Source organism: Ceratosolen solmsi, unplaced genomic scaffold (assembly GCF_000503995.2).
Source record: "Ceratosolen solmsi marchali unplaced genomic scaffold, CerSol_1.0 scaffold1, whole genome shotgun sequence".
Taxonomy (NCBI): Eukaryota; Metazoa; Arthropoda; class Insecta; order Hymenoptera; family Agaonidae; genus Ceratosolen; species Ceratosolen solmsi.
The window spans coordinates 3801479-3821170 of NW_011948415.1; the positions used below are offsets into that span (position 1 = coordinate 3801479).

General features: G+C 23.4%; 1 protein-coding gene across 1 annotated transcript in view; it reads right to left on the bottom strand.

Annotated features, from left to right (window-relative positions):
* LOC105368607 (protein abrupt) overlaps positions 1–19692 on the bottom strand; it is a 58034-nt gene that overhangs the window by 14190 nt on the left and 24152 nt on the right. The window contains exons 6-7 of the mRNA XM_011507658.1: positions 14593–14774; positions 4915–5134 (exon numbers count right to left, since the gene is read on the bottom strand). Coding sequence (XP_011505960.1) covers positions 4915–5134; positions 14593–14774 — 402 coding nt within the window. The remainder of the gene's footprint in view (positions 1–4914; positions 5135–14592; positions 14775–19692) is intronic.

Genomic DNA, 19692 nt, shown 5'->3' on the forward strand with positions numbered 1-19692 from the left:
ACGAGAGATAAATTTCCCATTCCACGTTTTCATTTTATTTTGTGTTACACAAATTGTACATAATATTATTCATGACGTTTTATAAAAATCGGCTAGATCAATACGATGCAGTAAAGATTTCTCATTTTTAAACATTTTTAAATAACAATACAATATTGAGAATAATATGCGCATTAATCAATGTATTATTTGTCGCTAATAATATTGTCTTCAAATACATATTTAAAAAGTTAAAAGAAATTTTGTTGTAGTTCAATTTTCATAAAATAGAAAAGCTATTGGCTAATAATTATACAAGCACTTCATAACTAAGATTTAAAATTTAAAAAGAAGAAACAATAGAATCCTTTTTTATTTTTATTTTTATTAAAAATAAGGAACAGATTAACATTTTTAATATAAATACATTTTTATCTCCTAATAGTTACTTAAAGATAACTAAAAAAAAAAACGTATTTTCGTAAACACGTTTAAAACGGAAATAAAAGGGTGGCAATTATTTATTCTAAGCATTAATTTATTATTATTATTATTATTATTATTATTATATTTATTTCCATAGGGTAGTTTTAAAATTGTATCCGTAGTTACTATTAAATATTATTCAAATGCAGTGAATATCTATAGGTAATAAACAATTCTTCGTATATAGAAAAACTATTGGAGCGAATTAAGTTTAATTGTTATTACTGTACAGTATTGCAATAAAATAGTCCGGAGCAAATGGAAAGTATTTTATATTTAAAATTAAAAAAAAAAAAAAAAAAGAAAACAATAATAATCTCAACACATTATCTATTATAAATACGAAAATTTTATATCAATATTTTTAATTGAAATAATTGAAATGTTAGTTACTATAATCATTACGCGACTCACTATTTAATTAACATGTTTTACCTCAAAAATTTTTCTACCAATTATTACCTCGTAAGTATATATTATGCGCACATATACATACTAATTCTTTTCACGATTAACAATATTACGAACATAATTATAAACAGTAATTTCGATAAAATACTGGCAATGCGAAGAATGGCTTTGATGTTGAAGTAATATTATTTTTCTTCGCAATCTGTCAATCTTACAAAATGAAAATAAATTTGAACTGTAAATCTAAGGAAAACTCTAAAAATATCAAGAGTCAATAAAGCTTCGATCATTATAGAAAATATTTACCTTAAAATTAAAAGTTAAATGCTTACAATTTGCACCTCAATATTCTAATAATTTTTTGAAAAAAAAAAAAAAAAAAAAAAAAAAAACTAATAAAAAAAAAATAATAGTGAATCGTAATTTAAGATTTCATTATGATTTCTTAATATTATAATATTTCTTTGCATGAGAATATAAAAATTTTATCACTCTACGCAATAAATTTTAAATAAAAATTAATTTACTGCAATTTCTAAAAAAAATTTACTTTTAAATGTTTTTTTATCGATATTTAAAGTACTTGATTCTCTTCTAATCTTTTATCACAAAAATTGTTCATTTAAAATTGCTTTTTTATGCTTATATAATTCTTTATACATAATTTTAACTTTCTATATATAATTCTAATTAAAAATACTATAAAAGAGAATGTTGTATTTAAGAAGGGACACGTTTGGAATAAATTAAATTTAAAAGCCTAAAAGTTCGTCTCCCAAGATTGCAGTAATCTATATTAATATATACGTGAAAAATTATTAAGAAAAAAAAAATCTTAAGACAACATATACAATTAAACTGTATTAATTTTATTAATCGACAATAATATTAATTAATAAATTTACGTTCGAAGTAAAACAAAAAGACAAAAAAAAAAAAAAAAATAAAATAATCTTTGATAACTTAAAAATATTTTTCATATAATAATTCAGCCATTATATTTCCATGACTTCTGGAATAAAAAAAATAAAGGTAAGGAAATGCATTTTAAAGCACGTTCTTTCAGGTAGGTACACTTGTGCTAAAATTAATTAAATATCACTTGTACTGCAGCAGTTATGTAATGATAATAAATAATAAATTGATATAAAAATATGTTTATAATACGCATACATTTATTTTTACAGAAATATATCTCTAAAATAAACATACTTATGTACTCCCATTTTCAAGTCATCTTCATTATTCGGGAAAATAGGTACTCACGCTCTGTCATATATAAATTTCATAAGCAATACTCTTGTCTCCTTGTTTATGTCTGCTTTATGAATAATTTAATTGAATAAAAATTAAATTAACAAAATTAATAATTCCATTATTCCAATTGACGATATTTTTCTACAACATAATCTTAACCATCCTAGCAGATATAAATTATCAAAGATAATAATTTAAAAATTAGGATTTGTAAAGAAACGGAATACATTGAAAATTTAGATGTTTATTGCGTTTATTGTTATTTATCGCGTCGTCTAATATTATTATTAGACTATTATTTTTTAATTTATATTAATTGCTATTATTTGTGTATACAGTGTATTACTTACGAATATCGTTAAAATATTATTATTGAAATGCAAATAATTCTTCAAAACGCAAAGAATATTTAGTAAAAATTTTAATTTAATTCCTGAAATTACCATAGAAATATTTAGAGGAATAGAATATTTAATCATTATGTAATTTCTATAAAAATCCAATTGTTAAATAATTCAAAGTGTATTATTTTTATTCGCAAAAATATTGTTAGTAACATATATTTTAATTTGGATAAAAAAAAAACAAAACAAAAAAAATCAATAAAATGTTCTTTAGACTGAAATAAAAGTTGTACCATTTTGAAAAAAGTATCATCATCGTAATTTTAAATTCACATAGATGTTTTGAAACAAATTCTTTGCAATCAATATTTATGAAGATTAACTTTGTAAATTGCGATAATAATTTTCCAAAAAAATTTTCTTATACGTTTCACAATGTAAAAAAAGTCAATAGTACTTGTCAATTATTCTACAGTAACAAAATTTACAATCTTTTAAAAATATAATATAGCTTAATGTAACGTAATTAAATATAACGTAACGGAGAGAATTTATGAATTTGTGCGTAAAAATATTTCAAAATTAAAAATGAAATTAGTATCCAAATTGAATTTGTAGAGAAATAATATGATTCATTCAATATATTTAAGAGTTCGCTTTCGGCTTGTATCAGGCTTTTTCAACTTTTCAGCCATTTAAAATTAACAAATTTAAATTTAGATAACTTTTATTTAAATACGATTGATTGTCCACAGATATCATATTATATCGTTAAAAAGCAGAACAAATGAATAATTAAATTACATATACAGCAGACATCTATATAGACAAATTTTTTATTAAAAAATAAACACACGTCAGCATATACAAATTATAAATAATAATAATGCGCGCGGTTTTTTTCTTTATCCATATTTAACGATTATTATTATTATATCAGCTGTAAAATTACAATGTATCATTAATATAATTAATTACTTTTTCACATATGCACATGGAAGCCGCATAAACATAATTATTCGTTTATTTCTATTTTACTCATTAATTTTTTACGACACTTGTTTTAATATATATATATATATATATATATATATATACACACACACACACACACGCACAAGTTCATCTATATTACAAAAATTATAATTTATTCTGTTTTAAGATATAAATATAATAAAGGTAATAAATGGTCGCGCTGAATAATGTTGTATTTTTGTACTTAAACTAATGTTTGCACAATATATTCTAAAATTAATAAATATAAATATAAATAATTCAGAATCCTATATTGTTAATAAATTTCTTATTAATTAAATATATCATTTAGTAGTACAATAACTAGTATACTAATATTGCAATCGAATGTAATTAATATTAAAATTATTTATAAGAAAAGGTGGACAATATTTAAAATTAATTAACGGTCGTATTAATGAAAATCTGGAATTCCTTGACTTATAATTCTCAAAGTCATTAACATTTTACCTAAATACCTAATTACAATTATAAAAATTGTGATGATTAAATGCTTCGGAAATATAAGATATTTAGCCAACTACATAAATGCCCAAAATTGAACTAAATAAAGGTATACTATAAAATTGCATAACCTTGCTTAGAGATTTTTTCACTAGGAGGTTTTGCGTTCTTATTCGTGCATAAAAATTATGTAAAAATTTGAAATTTCTATTTTATTTATGTGTAGGCTGCTTTAAACGAGCATTTAAAAAGCATTTAAATTAAGCAATTAACATGCGAAACAAGGTATGTCTAGTTAAATATTAAAAATCTTAATGAGTTTTAATAAACAATATTGATGTGTAAGAGCAAATGGGTGTCCGCAACTTACGTACTCACAACTCTAAATTTATTAAAAATTTTAATACAAATAATCGTGAGAAATACATCTCTAATCTACCAATTTATTATATTATACCAATTTATACTCTAATATACCAATTTATATTTGTGCTGAAAGTCGTGTTAAATTCTCCAATCGTCCTTACAAATTGTCTTAATGGACGAATCGCCTATAACTTTTTTTCAAGCTTCTACTTTATAAAAACAACTTGTTAAACGAGAAGTTTAACAGATTGGACTGTCTATTATAATAACGTAATGCCCTTAAAGTGTCGAGATTGAGAAACAGTCGCGAGCGTTTGGAGATAATGAGTTTTGCTTGAGGTGTACGCCCAAAGTACTCTCGCACAATCATCGTAATTACATCGCCGACCAATGCACCATTGCAATCGATCGCGTCCAGCATCGTCAGGGCCAACACAACAAATACCAACTCCAATGACTCGATTAGTCAACGTTAAACGCAATCAGCCCGACCGTAAATCGAGCCAATTTCTCGGGGACGCGCGACGAAATGAGTTTCAAGCTCTGGGCATTGAGCGGGAGATAAAAAAGTTAAATGATAATCGATACTCACATATGATAGCTTGAACTTTGGCTTTGTCGAGGGCGGGCTTGACGGGTCGCTCGGTCGCGGTGCCGGCGCGGCTCCAGCGCTGCCCCGTGACCGAGCAGGTCGCCAACTCCGTTGGACTGAAGAGGATCGCCGCGAGGCCCCTCGTCAGCTTCCGGTAATCGCTCCACTTCACCGCCCGCAGCTGCTCCTCGCAAACGGCTATCCCTTCGCCCAGATGCACCTGTTGTTAAAATAGATATTCCGGTTACTCACTGATCACACCTACACTTACTCTCCCGTTAAGATGAGACTAAGCCATATTACGACTGGGACGATGCTGCGTTATTAATTTGGTACCTTGAACTAAGTGAATTTTAGATGAATTGTACAAGCAATGATACGAGGCTACAAACGTCGCTACGTATTAGTCTTATTACACGTATCAAGTACTCGTATGAAAAGTATGAAAAGAGCTGAATATACACTGTCAATACATTCGTTCCTTTAAAATTATCTTTATAAAGATATTGCAGAGACGACAGCTTAGTTAAAATTAAACGTTATCTCTCCCTTTTATGAATACTGATTTTCAGTAAATACACATTGTTCTGTGTAATTCACGAGCAATGGAAATCTTACAAATGATATTGAATTTGAATTTCTCATGAAAAGTCGAGCTATTTTTCTTATTGTCTTAAATGTAATTTAGATATATGGCATTGCTAATGTAGTGCTCTCGTCATAAATTATTAAGCCTCGATAAAAGAGTTGATAAAAGTTTTAAATTAAATCTAATTAAAAAACGAATTGAAAATCACTTTCAGGTAATTCAAAATTTATAATAATCATAGATGCCTTGTGGAAACAAAGTGCAAGCAAAATCCTACGTGTCCAATCCATCGATTATTTCCAGTCAAACCTTTAAAAAATATTCTACACACACATCTCACGTATTTCAAGTTACTTACGATAAATTTAATTTAACGAAAAATTAATATTAAAATAATTGAAGTTAAAAAAAATTCTAATAACTTGTAATTTTTTGGTAATAAATTTTTTGATAATAAATTGTTTATCTATAATACATATTAAGTGATAAAAATTTTATGAAGACTTCTTGTTAAAAGCCTCGCTTTCCATCGAGTATATTAAATTACATTTATTTTCATCATTTTAATGCAGTGATGAAAGTGGATTATTTATTATAACTAATTAATATTCTTGTTATTTATTTATATCGATGTTTAATTATTATTATACTTGTTACGAAATTGAATTATTTGCACATTTCGAAGTTATTATTCAATCGAAATTAAAAAAATTTAACAATAAACCACATACAAAAAGGAATATATTGAAAATTGTATAATTTTCATCTTAAATCTAATTTATTCTAAAACTATGACTCTTATGCGTCTTACATTAAGTACTTTGAAAAATAAGCAAATCATAATAAAGTTATATAAGAGTCGTTGCAATTTTTTATTACAAGTGACAACGGTAGTACACAGCTCATAAAATAAATTACTTACATACAAATTAAGTAAATTTGCTTATAAAATAGTCATGTATTTACAGTTCTTTAAAAATTTAAATACTTCGTATTTATTTTCTAATTAAATACTAAAGTAAAAAATCATTTTATTCAATGATAAGTGAACAAAAATAATTTTATAAATTAATTATTAGAATGTAAGTATACAGTAATATTTCATTTTTATTCCTTTTTTTTTCGGCGAAAATAATTTTTTTAATCGTATTAAAATAATTCAATTGACATTATTTAACTGTCGATTCAAAATTAAATTTTGATTAACGAAAATTAATTTTTCAATACCGTATTAGTTGCTTAAACTACGTAGATTCATATCAAATGTATAAAAAAAAAAAAAAAAAAAAAAATATATCGAATATATTCAATGTTCCATTATTTTATTTTTTTACCCACTATATTTCCTAAAAGAAACATAAATTTAAATATATTTTGTAAAATAGAATTTGTTTATATTAAATTCTGATATAACATATACATATTATGAAATACTTGCTTTTTAAAAATTATTTTACAAAATACGTACCGTAAATTATAATATGCAAGATATATAATATTCAACGGACGGTCTAAAATTTTATTAATTCATTAACTGTAATAGAGCATAACGCGCTGTCATTAATTTAATTTCATATTACAATAAATGATATTGTTCATGCCATTGTTGAAATTAATCAATTAAAAACATAACATTTGTAACTTTTTAAAAGATAAAGTCATTATGTATAGTTTCATTTCAAATTTCATTAAATTTAATATATATAAAATCAAAATTGTTATTTGAAAAAGCACTTCACGCGCATCGAAAACTACTTGTTTAGTTTCGATCAATGAAATTACTTCTTATTCCTTCCTCATTTCATTAAATCAAAAGATATTTATCTCACTATTATTTGATCAAACGAAAAAACAAATATAAATCATTATAATTTGTAATAATGCGTTTACGTTTACGTTTTAAAAAGAAATTTTTTTAATAGTATTAATTTTATTAATCAAATTTTTCTACTTTACAGATATATTTTACAATTAATATGTATGATAAATTTGTACTATCAGCTTTAACAAAAATTAACTATTATGTTGATATTCACAGTAGAGAAAAATTATCACTTACGTTGTATGTTATAAAGAAAGTGATCGTAAGACATTTTTATTTAAAAAAAATCTTAAATAATTTTCATTAATTGTTTTCGTATGCAAGTATATGAATATATTAGAGTATAGACAAAATTGTATAAATACTAAAAAAGTTATAATGCATACTTTAATCTTTATATAATTTTAATAAAACTTAACGACTGTACCAATAAATAATACACACACGCGCGCGCGCATATTATAAAATATATACCGCATTTAATATACTCATACAATTAATATACATGTTTAAATGAAATTTAAATATAAGTTATTGAAAGGTAATGTCATTTTTTTAATTTAAAAGAAAGCTATTTTGAAAGTTAAATCACATTGAAAAACTTGTAAAATGAAATATAATATCAATTGCACGGAAAAAAATATTTGTATTCTAGTATTTCGAATTTCACAAAAGAATATATGTGGTAAGCCTTCACAAGTATTTTTTTCAAAACTTTTTTTTATTAACTAGTTAGATACAAATTCATAAATTTTTAAAGTCTTACCTATTCAAGTAAGATTTTTTTATCCTTATTTGCTTGTCTCCATCAATGACTCAATATCATTTTTCCATAAATGTTTCATTTCTTTCTCAAAGCAACAATTTCTAATTTCTACCATAATAATTGTTTAAAGTACATTTAGTAAAAGGAAGATTAAAAAAAAAATTGAACTAAATAAACTTTTATATTATACATATTTGCTTATATTCATTTAATATAAGAAATTGAAATTATAAAATGAAAAAAATGAAATATTAAAATACTTATACTGTTAAAACTACTCTCTAGACTTGTTTTATTGAAAATTTGAATTTTAACCTTTCATTGTAATGCACATTAATCAGATTATATACGAATTAAAATTACTATAAATCGTTAAAGTATAATATTCGTTTTAATAAAATAAATGCAAAGTATCATAGAAATCAGATAATATAATTCTGTGTAAGCAAACATTAGAAATAAAAATAAAATAAGTATAGATGTTTTATAGCTTTTTTAAGTTTATCCGTTCAAAATAGGGAAATTTGAATTTTTTTTTACCACTGTCTGAAATAGACAAGTAAAGAAAGAAAAACATTGGAGAAAGTGAAGTAGACACTTGGGCAACGTAAACCCTGCATATCTCGTATCTACAGAGCTTTTCTCTTTATATGTCAGTGTCTACTTTTCTTTCTCAAGGAAATCCTTGATTAACCATGGCATTCTTACGATTTTTCTTATAAAAAGCATCTCTCGAAAACAAGCAAAACGTATAATATTGGCAAATATTTTAATGATTCGAAGTTCATTGCATACAAATAATATTCATACTCGATAATGAAAAAGTAATTAAAAATATTTTATTATTATATAAATGATCTTGATAATTATTATACGATTAAATAATTAATTATACAAAGACTTTTTAAAATTCACAATATTACCACAATTGCCTGTTAATAATTTTTACAATTTTATCGGATAAATATTTATATAATTGTCGACTACATATATACACCTTTAAAACTGCCTGTTGTAGATAGAATAACAAACTTATTTAAAAAAACATATATGCACTTTTACATTGTAATATCACAGAGTAAGTGTTAATTTTGTCCTAAATAGCTTTCGTTTTATTACAAACTATTTACACAAAGTTATAAATCTTTGATTGTCATGTTTTAATTACAAAATCTACGTGGACATTATAATGATTAATGTAAGAAAATCTGAATTTTTAATATCATTACTATATCATGAATTTTATTCCAAAGATGTAAGATTTCGAAAAATATTTTCACTCTATAATAATAAATATGTTTTTATAAACTAATCTATTTATATACATTTTTCAACTTGTAGCTACAATATAATCTTTTCTAAAATCTATTATTCATTTGTAACTGAATCCATTAATGCTTATTGACTTATAATATATAATTAATTTACAATACAAATAAAAATTTTCTGCAATATATTTATAATGTTAGCAATAATTACGACAATAAAAGAAACTACAGTTTTTATAAACTTCAACTCAATCGAATTAATGAAATTAACAATTGATATATTTTAAAGTCGATACAAATTATTTAAAAATTTTAGCATTTAAAAAATGATAAGGAGACCTTGAACTTTATAGGTATTAATAATAGATATTTTTGAAGATTCAAACTTTTATAAATTATGATATATATATATATATATATATATATATAATATTTTATCGAAGAAAGAAACTAAAACCTAAATGCTTTAGGTTAAAGTTATTGAAGAAGCTTTACACGAATGTGAACAAATTAATAATGCAAATAGAAAATATCGTAATAACGTAGATATAAGCACGATATCTTAAACTTATAATTTGTTTGAAATATCCTAACAATTGCGTCAATTATAATTCTATCAATTGGACAAAAATACTTTCTACAAACTTTTATTTTTAAATTTATAGATTATTTCTTTATAATTCGAAACTTTAGCCGCTTTCTTAAAATATAATTTTAAAACGGCATCCGATTACGCAATCAACTCAATCTGTATATAAACATTCTTTAATTTATATATAATTCTTGCTTTAAAAGAATTTTCATAATAATGTGATTGTTTGAGGCCTATTTATATATTAAATATAGCTCAGTTAATGTATTGTAGAAAGCGATTTAAGAAAAAAATTTATCGCTACTAGTAAATATATGGATGAATCATTATTTCATTGGTATTTTGCATTCTTTACTCTCAATGGTCATAGATAAATATTTTGACAGCTTGGCTGCATACAGTTATATATATTAGGAAGACTCGATATGAAAAAATATATCCAAATTTTATGCTTCAAAAATTATTAAAAAATATTTTTATCAAATACATTTTCACGCATGAATAATATTGCATAAAAAAAATAAATATCATTTCTTTGATATAATAAATAAAAACATTTCGTTTCATGTTCACAAGGAAATATAAATTTCACATTGTTTCCTTTTGAAAAGTAATTTTAATGATTTATATTTAAAACATAGCTTATTCATGTGGTTGAAAATACCGTAAAAAGAGACCTAACGTAGTTTACTGTATTTTTATAAAATATTTATCTTTTTTGTTATAAAATATCTAGAATTTTAAAAGTTAAAACCGAAAATCTGACCTATCTTATTAAATTCCCTTTGTCCTTCATTTTTATTAAATATGAAGTCTTAAAATAAATTAAGCTATAATTTTAATATTATTCTAACGTATTATCAACAAGAAAGAAAAGAGCATAAATGTATTTTTTTTTTCTAAAAATAATTCTTAAATCAATTTTGAAATACCTTAATATAGAAATATAATAATAAAACAGAGTAATGTAATTCTCAGATAGTACATAACAATATTCTTTGAAAAGGAACAAGTAGCCGAACATAATAACACTTCCTCCTTCGAGATTTTATGCTTTTGTTTGCTTTTATCTACTCTCTTATGCTATGCGCCTTATTGAATTAAAATAAAGGGAATTTATGAAAATAACATTAAAGAACTGATATACTGCAACAAATCGAAGGAACAAGTGATAAAAATAGAAAGTATTCAGGTAAAACATACGGTATGCTTTTATATTATTAATTGAATAATATTCTGCAAAAATCCAACATTATTAATGTACATCGTATTAAAATTAATCCAATTAAAATAAAAGATGGAAAGGCATCTAATGGAATTATACACCTTATATAATCAAATAATTATGAATAATAAGCACATTTTTAAAATTACGTATTATTTTCAATGGGAAATATATACAAATATTACTAAATTAACGCAAAATTAAATAAATAGTGGAACCAAACAGTTTGAAATGTAATGAAATATGGTATAAAATTAAAATGTCAAGTTTACCTTTAAAAATAAAAACTAATAATACTAGTAAATAATCAAACATCTAATAAAGATAGCTCAAGAATTATTTTAATATTTTTTATTTGTAGGCAATTAATTTGTTATAATTTACATGAATTTCAAATTAAAAATAGTTTCTATATTTATTTTATCGTTCAAGTAATTTACTAAAACATTTTTCGTCAGAAAATATTCATCAATTCCATAATTAATTTTTCGAGATTTAATTTTTCATTTTCAAAAGCTGACACTTTTATAACAATTAGCTGAAGTTTAAGCACTTGCATAATTTTCTTTCTTTTCATCAAATTTTTAAAACAACTTAATATTCTTAAATTATACTATTTAAATACTAATATTATTATTGAATTATTAACTGTCAATTTCAATGACTATTATTTTTCCATACATAGAAAACATTAAAAAATTGATTGTTATTTATCTACTAACAGACATTTTAATTAATTAAAAGATGTTCGTGTACATTTATGATAATAGACTTTTCATTTTTTATAAAATAATATTGAAAAAATATAAATAATAGAATAAAATATATTTGTCTGTATTGCTTAAATGCATATTAAATTAAGGAATTTAATATCTTATCATCATACAAACAATTACTGCTAAAAGAAATCATTTTAATTATGCCATATTGACTATTCCATAAGTATATTTCCTCAAGATAATAATTTTATTTATGACAGACATAATTATAAATTCAAATCTTCAACAAATTATATAGAATCGTAGCTAACGCCTACATAAATATACTAAAATGTTATTTATATAATTAATAAAATTTAGATAAATATTTTAAAAAACAAATAATAATTAAAAAAATTATTTACATAACTTATTATTGCCATTAACTTAAAAATTGTTCCTATAATAATTCTTTTTTTAATTATCTTTATATGATAATTCAAAATTACAAAAGAAAAATACAAATAAACGAAATATTGATACATATAAATAAGAAATCGAATATCTATTTAATTTCTGAAATACTTTTTCATGAATTTGCAATTCATATTAATTTGCCTGCAATATTTCACGTTAATTTCTGAAACGAAGTAAAATTATACTACATTTAAAGAAAAACTTAAACTCTATGAAAAGGCAACAGATAAGACATGAGAAAAACAAGATAAGGACGGAACAATTTAAAGACAAATTGTCACATGAAATTATAAAAGCCAACACAAGATACGCGAGAGCAGCTGCGGGATGAAAGAACAATATATTGAATTTAAAGTACCATTATACTAATCGGCCATTAATCACATAATTAATGACATTCCGAAGGGATTATAATTAAATATGCTAATTTTAAGAGACGACAAAAAAAAAATTTGATTTATTCGTCATGAGAAAGTTCACGGCATACATTCAAAGTTTCGATGGCTACGACAAACATTTTTAAAAAGTAACAAAACGAGGCGCAAGTCCATATGCTACAAAAAGCAATGAAAAACTATATCAAATTTTCATGATACATGTATATAAAAAAAAAAAAAAAATTCTTTTTAATTTTACAGATATCCGCTATGAATGTATAGAGTTATAATCATAATAATATAACGAAAGTAATTTTTTTTATATGGACAATTTGCGAAGTTACCAGTTACGTAGTTTTATTTATGTATTTGCTATTAAAAACAAAAGTAATTATCTCCGAAACTTCAATCTCAATATAATTATGATTAGTGAAATATTTATTCATTTTAATAAAATTATTTTCGTTGAATCGTAATAGTAATTTTCTTAATCCTCTTTGACAAAAAAAAAGTACAATATTAATCCTATACCGTCCATTTGTAATATTCATTTATTTATTTAATAACTCAATATTTTTGTAATATAATTCATAATATCTATATCAAATTAAAATAATAAATAAATATATATATATATATATATATATATATATATATATAAATAATAATACAAGAGTATAAATTTAATTTCCTCGGTAAACCAATCACTAATAAAACATTTTACTATTAAAACGTAATAAAATACGCTTACTAAGTTAAGAACTATTTTACCATAAGACTTTCTGACCTTTCCCTAAAAGCTATATATATAGATAAGTAAATCGTAAGGCTGATAAACTTTTTAAACGCAGGCAGGGAAAATTTATCGACGACATTTCGATTCAGTATTGTAATAGAAGCTTCTTGTACCATTTTATTATAAATTTCCATTTCTTATCTTCATTATTTAAAATGTTCTGCTTCACCTCTCCGTAGTTAATCTTAATTGAATCATTAAAAGTTTATTGCACAGTAAAGTTGTAAAATAAAAATAAAAATTTTTCTAACTCTCTTTAAATCTGTCTTTTGTCAGTGTTATGCATTTAATGTATACTAAATTATGGACTACTTGCGATCATTTTTATTATTATTATTATTATTATTATTATTATTATCATTATGATTATAGCGGAATCGAACTTGGTGGCCTCATTTCCTTTTCATCGAACTCCGAGTCTCTGCAGGCACTACTACGAGAAATATACGGTTGAGCCCTCTACTCCCGACCCTTACATTGTCATCTTATCTCATTCTATTCCATTTCTATTCCAATACCTTTTCAAAACTCCCACAAACGGTAGCAAAGGGGAAGTGAGAATTACAATATACTGCTTATTCAAATTGTAAGTTATGCTAAAATACTTATGTGTATATGTGTGTGTGTGTGTGTATATATATATATATATATATATATATATATATATATATGCGCATATTGAGGAGAATTTCAACAAGCATGTTATCGTTCCTTACGCATTTTTAAGTTTCTATTCTATTAATATTATTCTACATGTTAATCACATGTTAAATTGTTAATTATATAATATGCAATATTATATACATTAATAATATTCATAATATTCATAATACATTAATAATATTCATAATACATTAATAATATTCATAATACTCTAAAACACAAAACTGAAGAAATTCTTATAAAATTAGCGAGAAATGAAATTGAACTTCAAAAACATAAATAGAAAAGTTGGTAATGTTTGGGTGACGGGAGTTGTAAGATTCAGTATATAAACGATCGGTAAATGACTCATCCATTTCTTTAATAATTTAATTTGGATATTATTTAATGAAAAGTGCGACTCACCACGCCGTCGCTCGAGATGGAGTCGTCGAATCCGCGGAAGGCCGGCATCACAGGCGGTGTCGTCCTCATGTCCAATGGTAGCCAATCACCCCTCGAGGGTGAATTTCCATGGGTCGATGTTTGAAGCTGTCTCCCACCGCGAAAACCCAGTCGTGGCCTTCCACGTCGTACCCGCCGACTTGCTGCAATCCAGAACAAAATGACCCATTTATAACAAATGATGCGACTTGCCGAGTAAACTGCTAAACAAATTTGTACTCATTAATCGGGTACGGGAAACTTTCAAAACTAATTATATCGATTAAAAATTGCATTGAATTTCGTATTCCCAGATTACAGAAATTATAGAAAAATGAAGCAATCGGAGCAAAGTCCACCAATTAATGTAACAAACAGCTTTAATAATCTTTCCTAACAAAAGTCTTCTATTTTGATAAGATAGGCTAATTAAATTATTGTTATTTATTAATAAATTATTATTGATAAGAAACGTGTATACAACATTTGTGTTAAATTAAAGTTGTTGACGTTTAAAATTATTATAATACAAATATATATTTAAAATAGATTAATAAATTCAGGTAAATTAAGAAAATTTTCTCCAACTTAACGCCCTACTATCTCTACAACACGTGTAAACGTGTGACATTCGCAAATTTTTATATAACAAACTCTGCCAATAAAAGATTTATTTAAAAATCAATTCTCGTTAAAAAGAAAAAAGCTTATGGAAAACAATTCATTGTATTACATTGGAAATTGACATACCGATAATAATTATAATTTATTGCCTTTATTGGAAGAATATGTACTGAATTTTAATAAATAATTTTCCAATAATCTAATTTATAAAAGCTTTAACATAATAATATTATGTCATTGAAAAAAGAAATTTATAGTTTTTTTCAAGTACAAAAGTATTGATTAATATGATTTAAATAGTCAATATAAACGACTACATTCGTTAAAGTTATATAAGCACAAATTTATTGAAATAATAATGACAAATAATTTTACGTTTCGTAACAATAAAATAAGAACTGAAATATTATTATAAAAATTAAAAATATATAAATCAACCTAAAAAAAAAAATATTTAAATTTATACGAGATAGATAAGACAACAAAAATTTGTTAAATAACATAGTTAAATAACAAATTAATTTTTAAAATAATATATACATATATGTAAGTATCAACGTACACGTATACAAGAAATGTTCTAGAAAATTATATTACTTTTTAAACTTCAAGCAATTAAAATTATTTTTTTATTGACTACAAAAATCAATATTTTTGATGGAAACATGAAAATTCGATTAAAAGTATTTATTTATAAATCCATTTAGTAATTTTACCAACTTCTTTCCACTCTATTTTATATAATTTTTATGTAAAAAATTTCATTCCCTTTTTTTATTATTAATGAGTAATTCAATAGCTCATTATTCTCGATAAATAATCATTTTTAAAAGCACTATTATTCACGATAATAAGAATTCAATTTTTTTACAGAGCATCCAAAGTGATGAAATTTTTACAAATACATTTCTCAATCTTGATCTTTAAGAACACTTTTGAGAAAGGAGCATTAAAAAAGACAATTCATTTGTGTCTTTGTCTTAAAAATTATACACAAAGATGAGAAAATTTGCAGACACAATGTGAAAAATCAAAAGGCTGTTTGTTGTGCATCATTTTAAAACTCTCATAAGTCATTAGCACTTTACTAAGCCATAACTGACCAATAATTTTACAAGTTACGTCAAGACTAGGATGACGCACTTAAAAAATGGACATTAATGGAAAATTCCATCTTTCTTGATTTAATAAAATAAAGATGCGTGAGTATTGACTGAATTTCGACCGTCATTTCTTTCCTTAAGGCAACGTTATAATGTAAATACAGATTCTTTTAATATTTCCGAATTCATTCGTAGTATCAAAAAAATTTATAGTAATTTACCTCTATAAATTGTATTTATTTTTTTTTTAATTATAAATTAAATTCATATAAATATTATTAGTGTTGAAGATTTTTATTTAAACTTCCATTTAAGCTATTCACTAAATAATAAAATACATTGTTTATTTTAATTAAACTATTAAGAAATTGCAATTGTTAAATATTTATTTTAACCAAACATTTTATTATACTTTTAATAAAGTCGCTTAACTCCACTATTATTTACTAAACAATTGTTTCTAATTAGCGTATATACATGTGACTATTTATAAAAAAAAATTATATGTAAGAATGCCTACGTGCATTATTTGATTTGCAATTTTACCATTTATTTACAAAATATATGTATATACTTAACTATATATACAGTGAACGGAGTACAATAAATATTTTATTTAAACGGTACAATGCTAATCTTGTATTATATAAAAAGAACGATAGATAAAGCATCAATTTTAATTGAATAAGTTTTACAAAGTAAATTAAAATTATATTACAATCAAGAATAAAAAATATCAAATATTTACTTCGAAAGAATAACTGTTATTAACAAAATCTCAAAATATATTTATGTACCAACTTTTAATTTTACATTATAAAACAATAATAATATTGAATATGCTGAAATACTATATTCTTTGCACTTTCAAATTTCTTTTTCTTATTAATATTATAGTTATACAAAACTTTTTGTATCAATTTAATTACTGTAAATTAAACATAAAAATGAAGTACTTACGAATTGTTAACGAAAATTTGATTTATGATCGATGAATAATCATGTATTTATCTATAATGATTAATGTAGTGTTTTAAGTTAAATAATGAAATATTCAATTTTATAATCATTCAACTCACTTCATGTAAGCAATTAATTATTTCTTCAAGTTTTACAAATTTTAATCGTTATTATTTTATATAAATTCATCTGAAAACATTTTTTTTCTTTATACAAATTGTATATAAATCCCTTCAAACTTTCATTAAACATTCGTTAATAATCAGTTTTTATTTTTAAATTATTTATTTATAAAAATATCTTTTATTAAATATATTAATCAATCCAATATAGTATTAATAGTAGTGAAATTATTTCCTTGGATGAATATTTTTATTTTCCATTTAATTAACATTATGGATTTATTTTAAAATAAAAAGTAATGTCATGAATGCGAATGGTCAGATTTCCTTCAAACTTTATCTATCTTCATAGTTAAATTTAAAAACTACAGCTTCAATAACAATGTTAAATCTTAATTGAAACAAATAAAAAATATAACTTTAATGCTATTTAACTACAAAAGTAGTAATTGATATAAATAAAATGTAAGTTAACATTTTAAATTCATATCCGTATTAGCTGTTTGCATGCCTAAAAAAAATTTAAATATACATTGATGCATATTAGATAAAAATTTTAGATTTCAATGATCGAATATTAAGTAGTTATGAATTTGTAATACATTAAATTTAGAAAGGCAAATTTATAAAAGATGTTTCTATAAGAGAAATAAAAATTATTTATAATTCATAAAAAATTTATGTTTTCTAAGATTGAGAACAGCATAGTATTAAATACATGATATGTATTTAAATTTGCAATAACTAAGCCATTGAGCCATAATCAATAATATAATATATGAATAAATTATAATAATTTATAGAATTAAAGCTTTACATTTTTTTCATTATAATGTAGTTGCTTTAATTATTCAGTTTAATAAATGTGTAAATAAAACTTTATTTTTCAAAAAAAGTTGCACACTCGTCAGTTTAAATTTTCAACAAGATTTTAATATTTCTTTAGTATAACAGAAAGCAATAAACACAAAAGGAATTATATACTATATAAAAGTAACAAAAAATAATTTGTACAAATAAAGATATCAAAAATTAAATAATATAAAAATATATAATGTATAAAAAAAAAAAAAAAAAAAAAAAAAAACCAAATTTTTTTTTAATTTTTTTTAATTATGGGTTTTTAATAAGTAAAATAATAGCAAATACCATGAAATTTTTCTTTTGTTTATTCGTTTTCATCAGAATACGGCGACAAAAGGACAAGAACCACTTAAATAAGTTTTGTATCGGTTTTGACTTCTTTTCTTCGTATAATAATAAAATTACATGACGGCAAATACAAATATATCGCTGCGTTATCTCACTTATTTTATCAATTATTTTCTGATTTAATTTTTTTATGTACGCAGTTATAAGGAGCTCGATATGCCTTAGATCAAAAGATATCCTATGTAATAATCCTTTTTGCTATTTCCTTTCGTCATTTTGCTGTTAAAGCTTATCGAAAAATTAATTAAAAAAACAATAATTTTGTTAAATAATTTAAGTCTTGTTGGAACAGAAATAAGATTACATTCTTCTAACTAATAAAGATTTTTAATAATAATAATAATAATAATAATAATAATAATAATTCATTAAAACTCCGTAATATATAAATAATAGTGTAATTTATAATCAGTCTTATGTTATTACAAATAGTTACAAATGAGATGGTTGAAAGGAACCATGAAATTTCGAATGATCAACTTATAATCTAAACAAATTCATTATCCAATCTAATTTATGATCAATTTCATATATTCCACGGCCTAATTTTACCAATTATCAATCTGCAAAAATACTTAATGTTAATAAACGATAAACGCCGTCATAGATGCACTCTTTACAAGTATACAATTATTTGTGTAATTACATCATAATAATTTGCTGTGCAAGACTTTCAAATCATAAACACATCCATTACAACCACGTAAAGAAATAGCCGTGATGTGTACATCCATAATCTCTTTCTTTCTCTCTCTCTCTCTCTCTCTCTCTCTCTCTCTCTCTCTCTTCCATCTACACCATATACATATACACAAAGGCGCACAAATAAAATATTGGTGTACGATATAGAACAATCAAATTATGAGAAATCAATACATAAACAATTTGTCATACGTACACGTAAAACTGATTCATTCGATAATATAACACGATGATACAATTTTTATAAATACAAAAAAATGAAAAGAGTTTTGTTTGTGAAAATATAATTTAAAAATACACTTAATGCTATGTATCCTTTTTCACATAATTTTTGTCCTCGAATGGTAATCGCCAAAAGA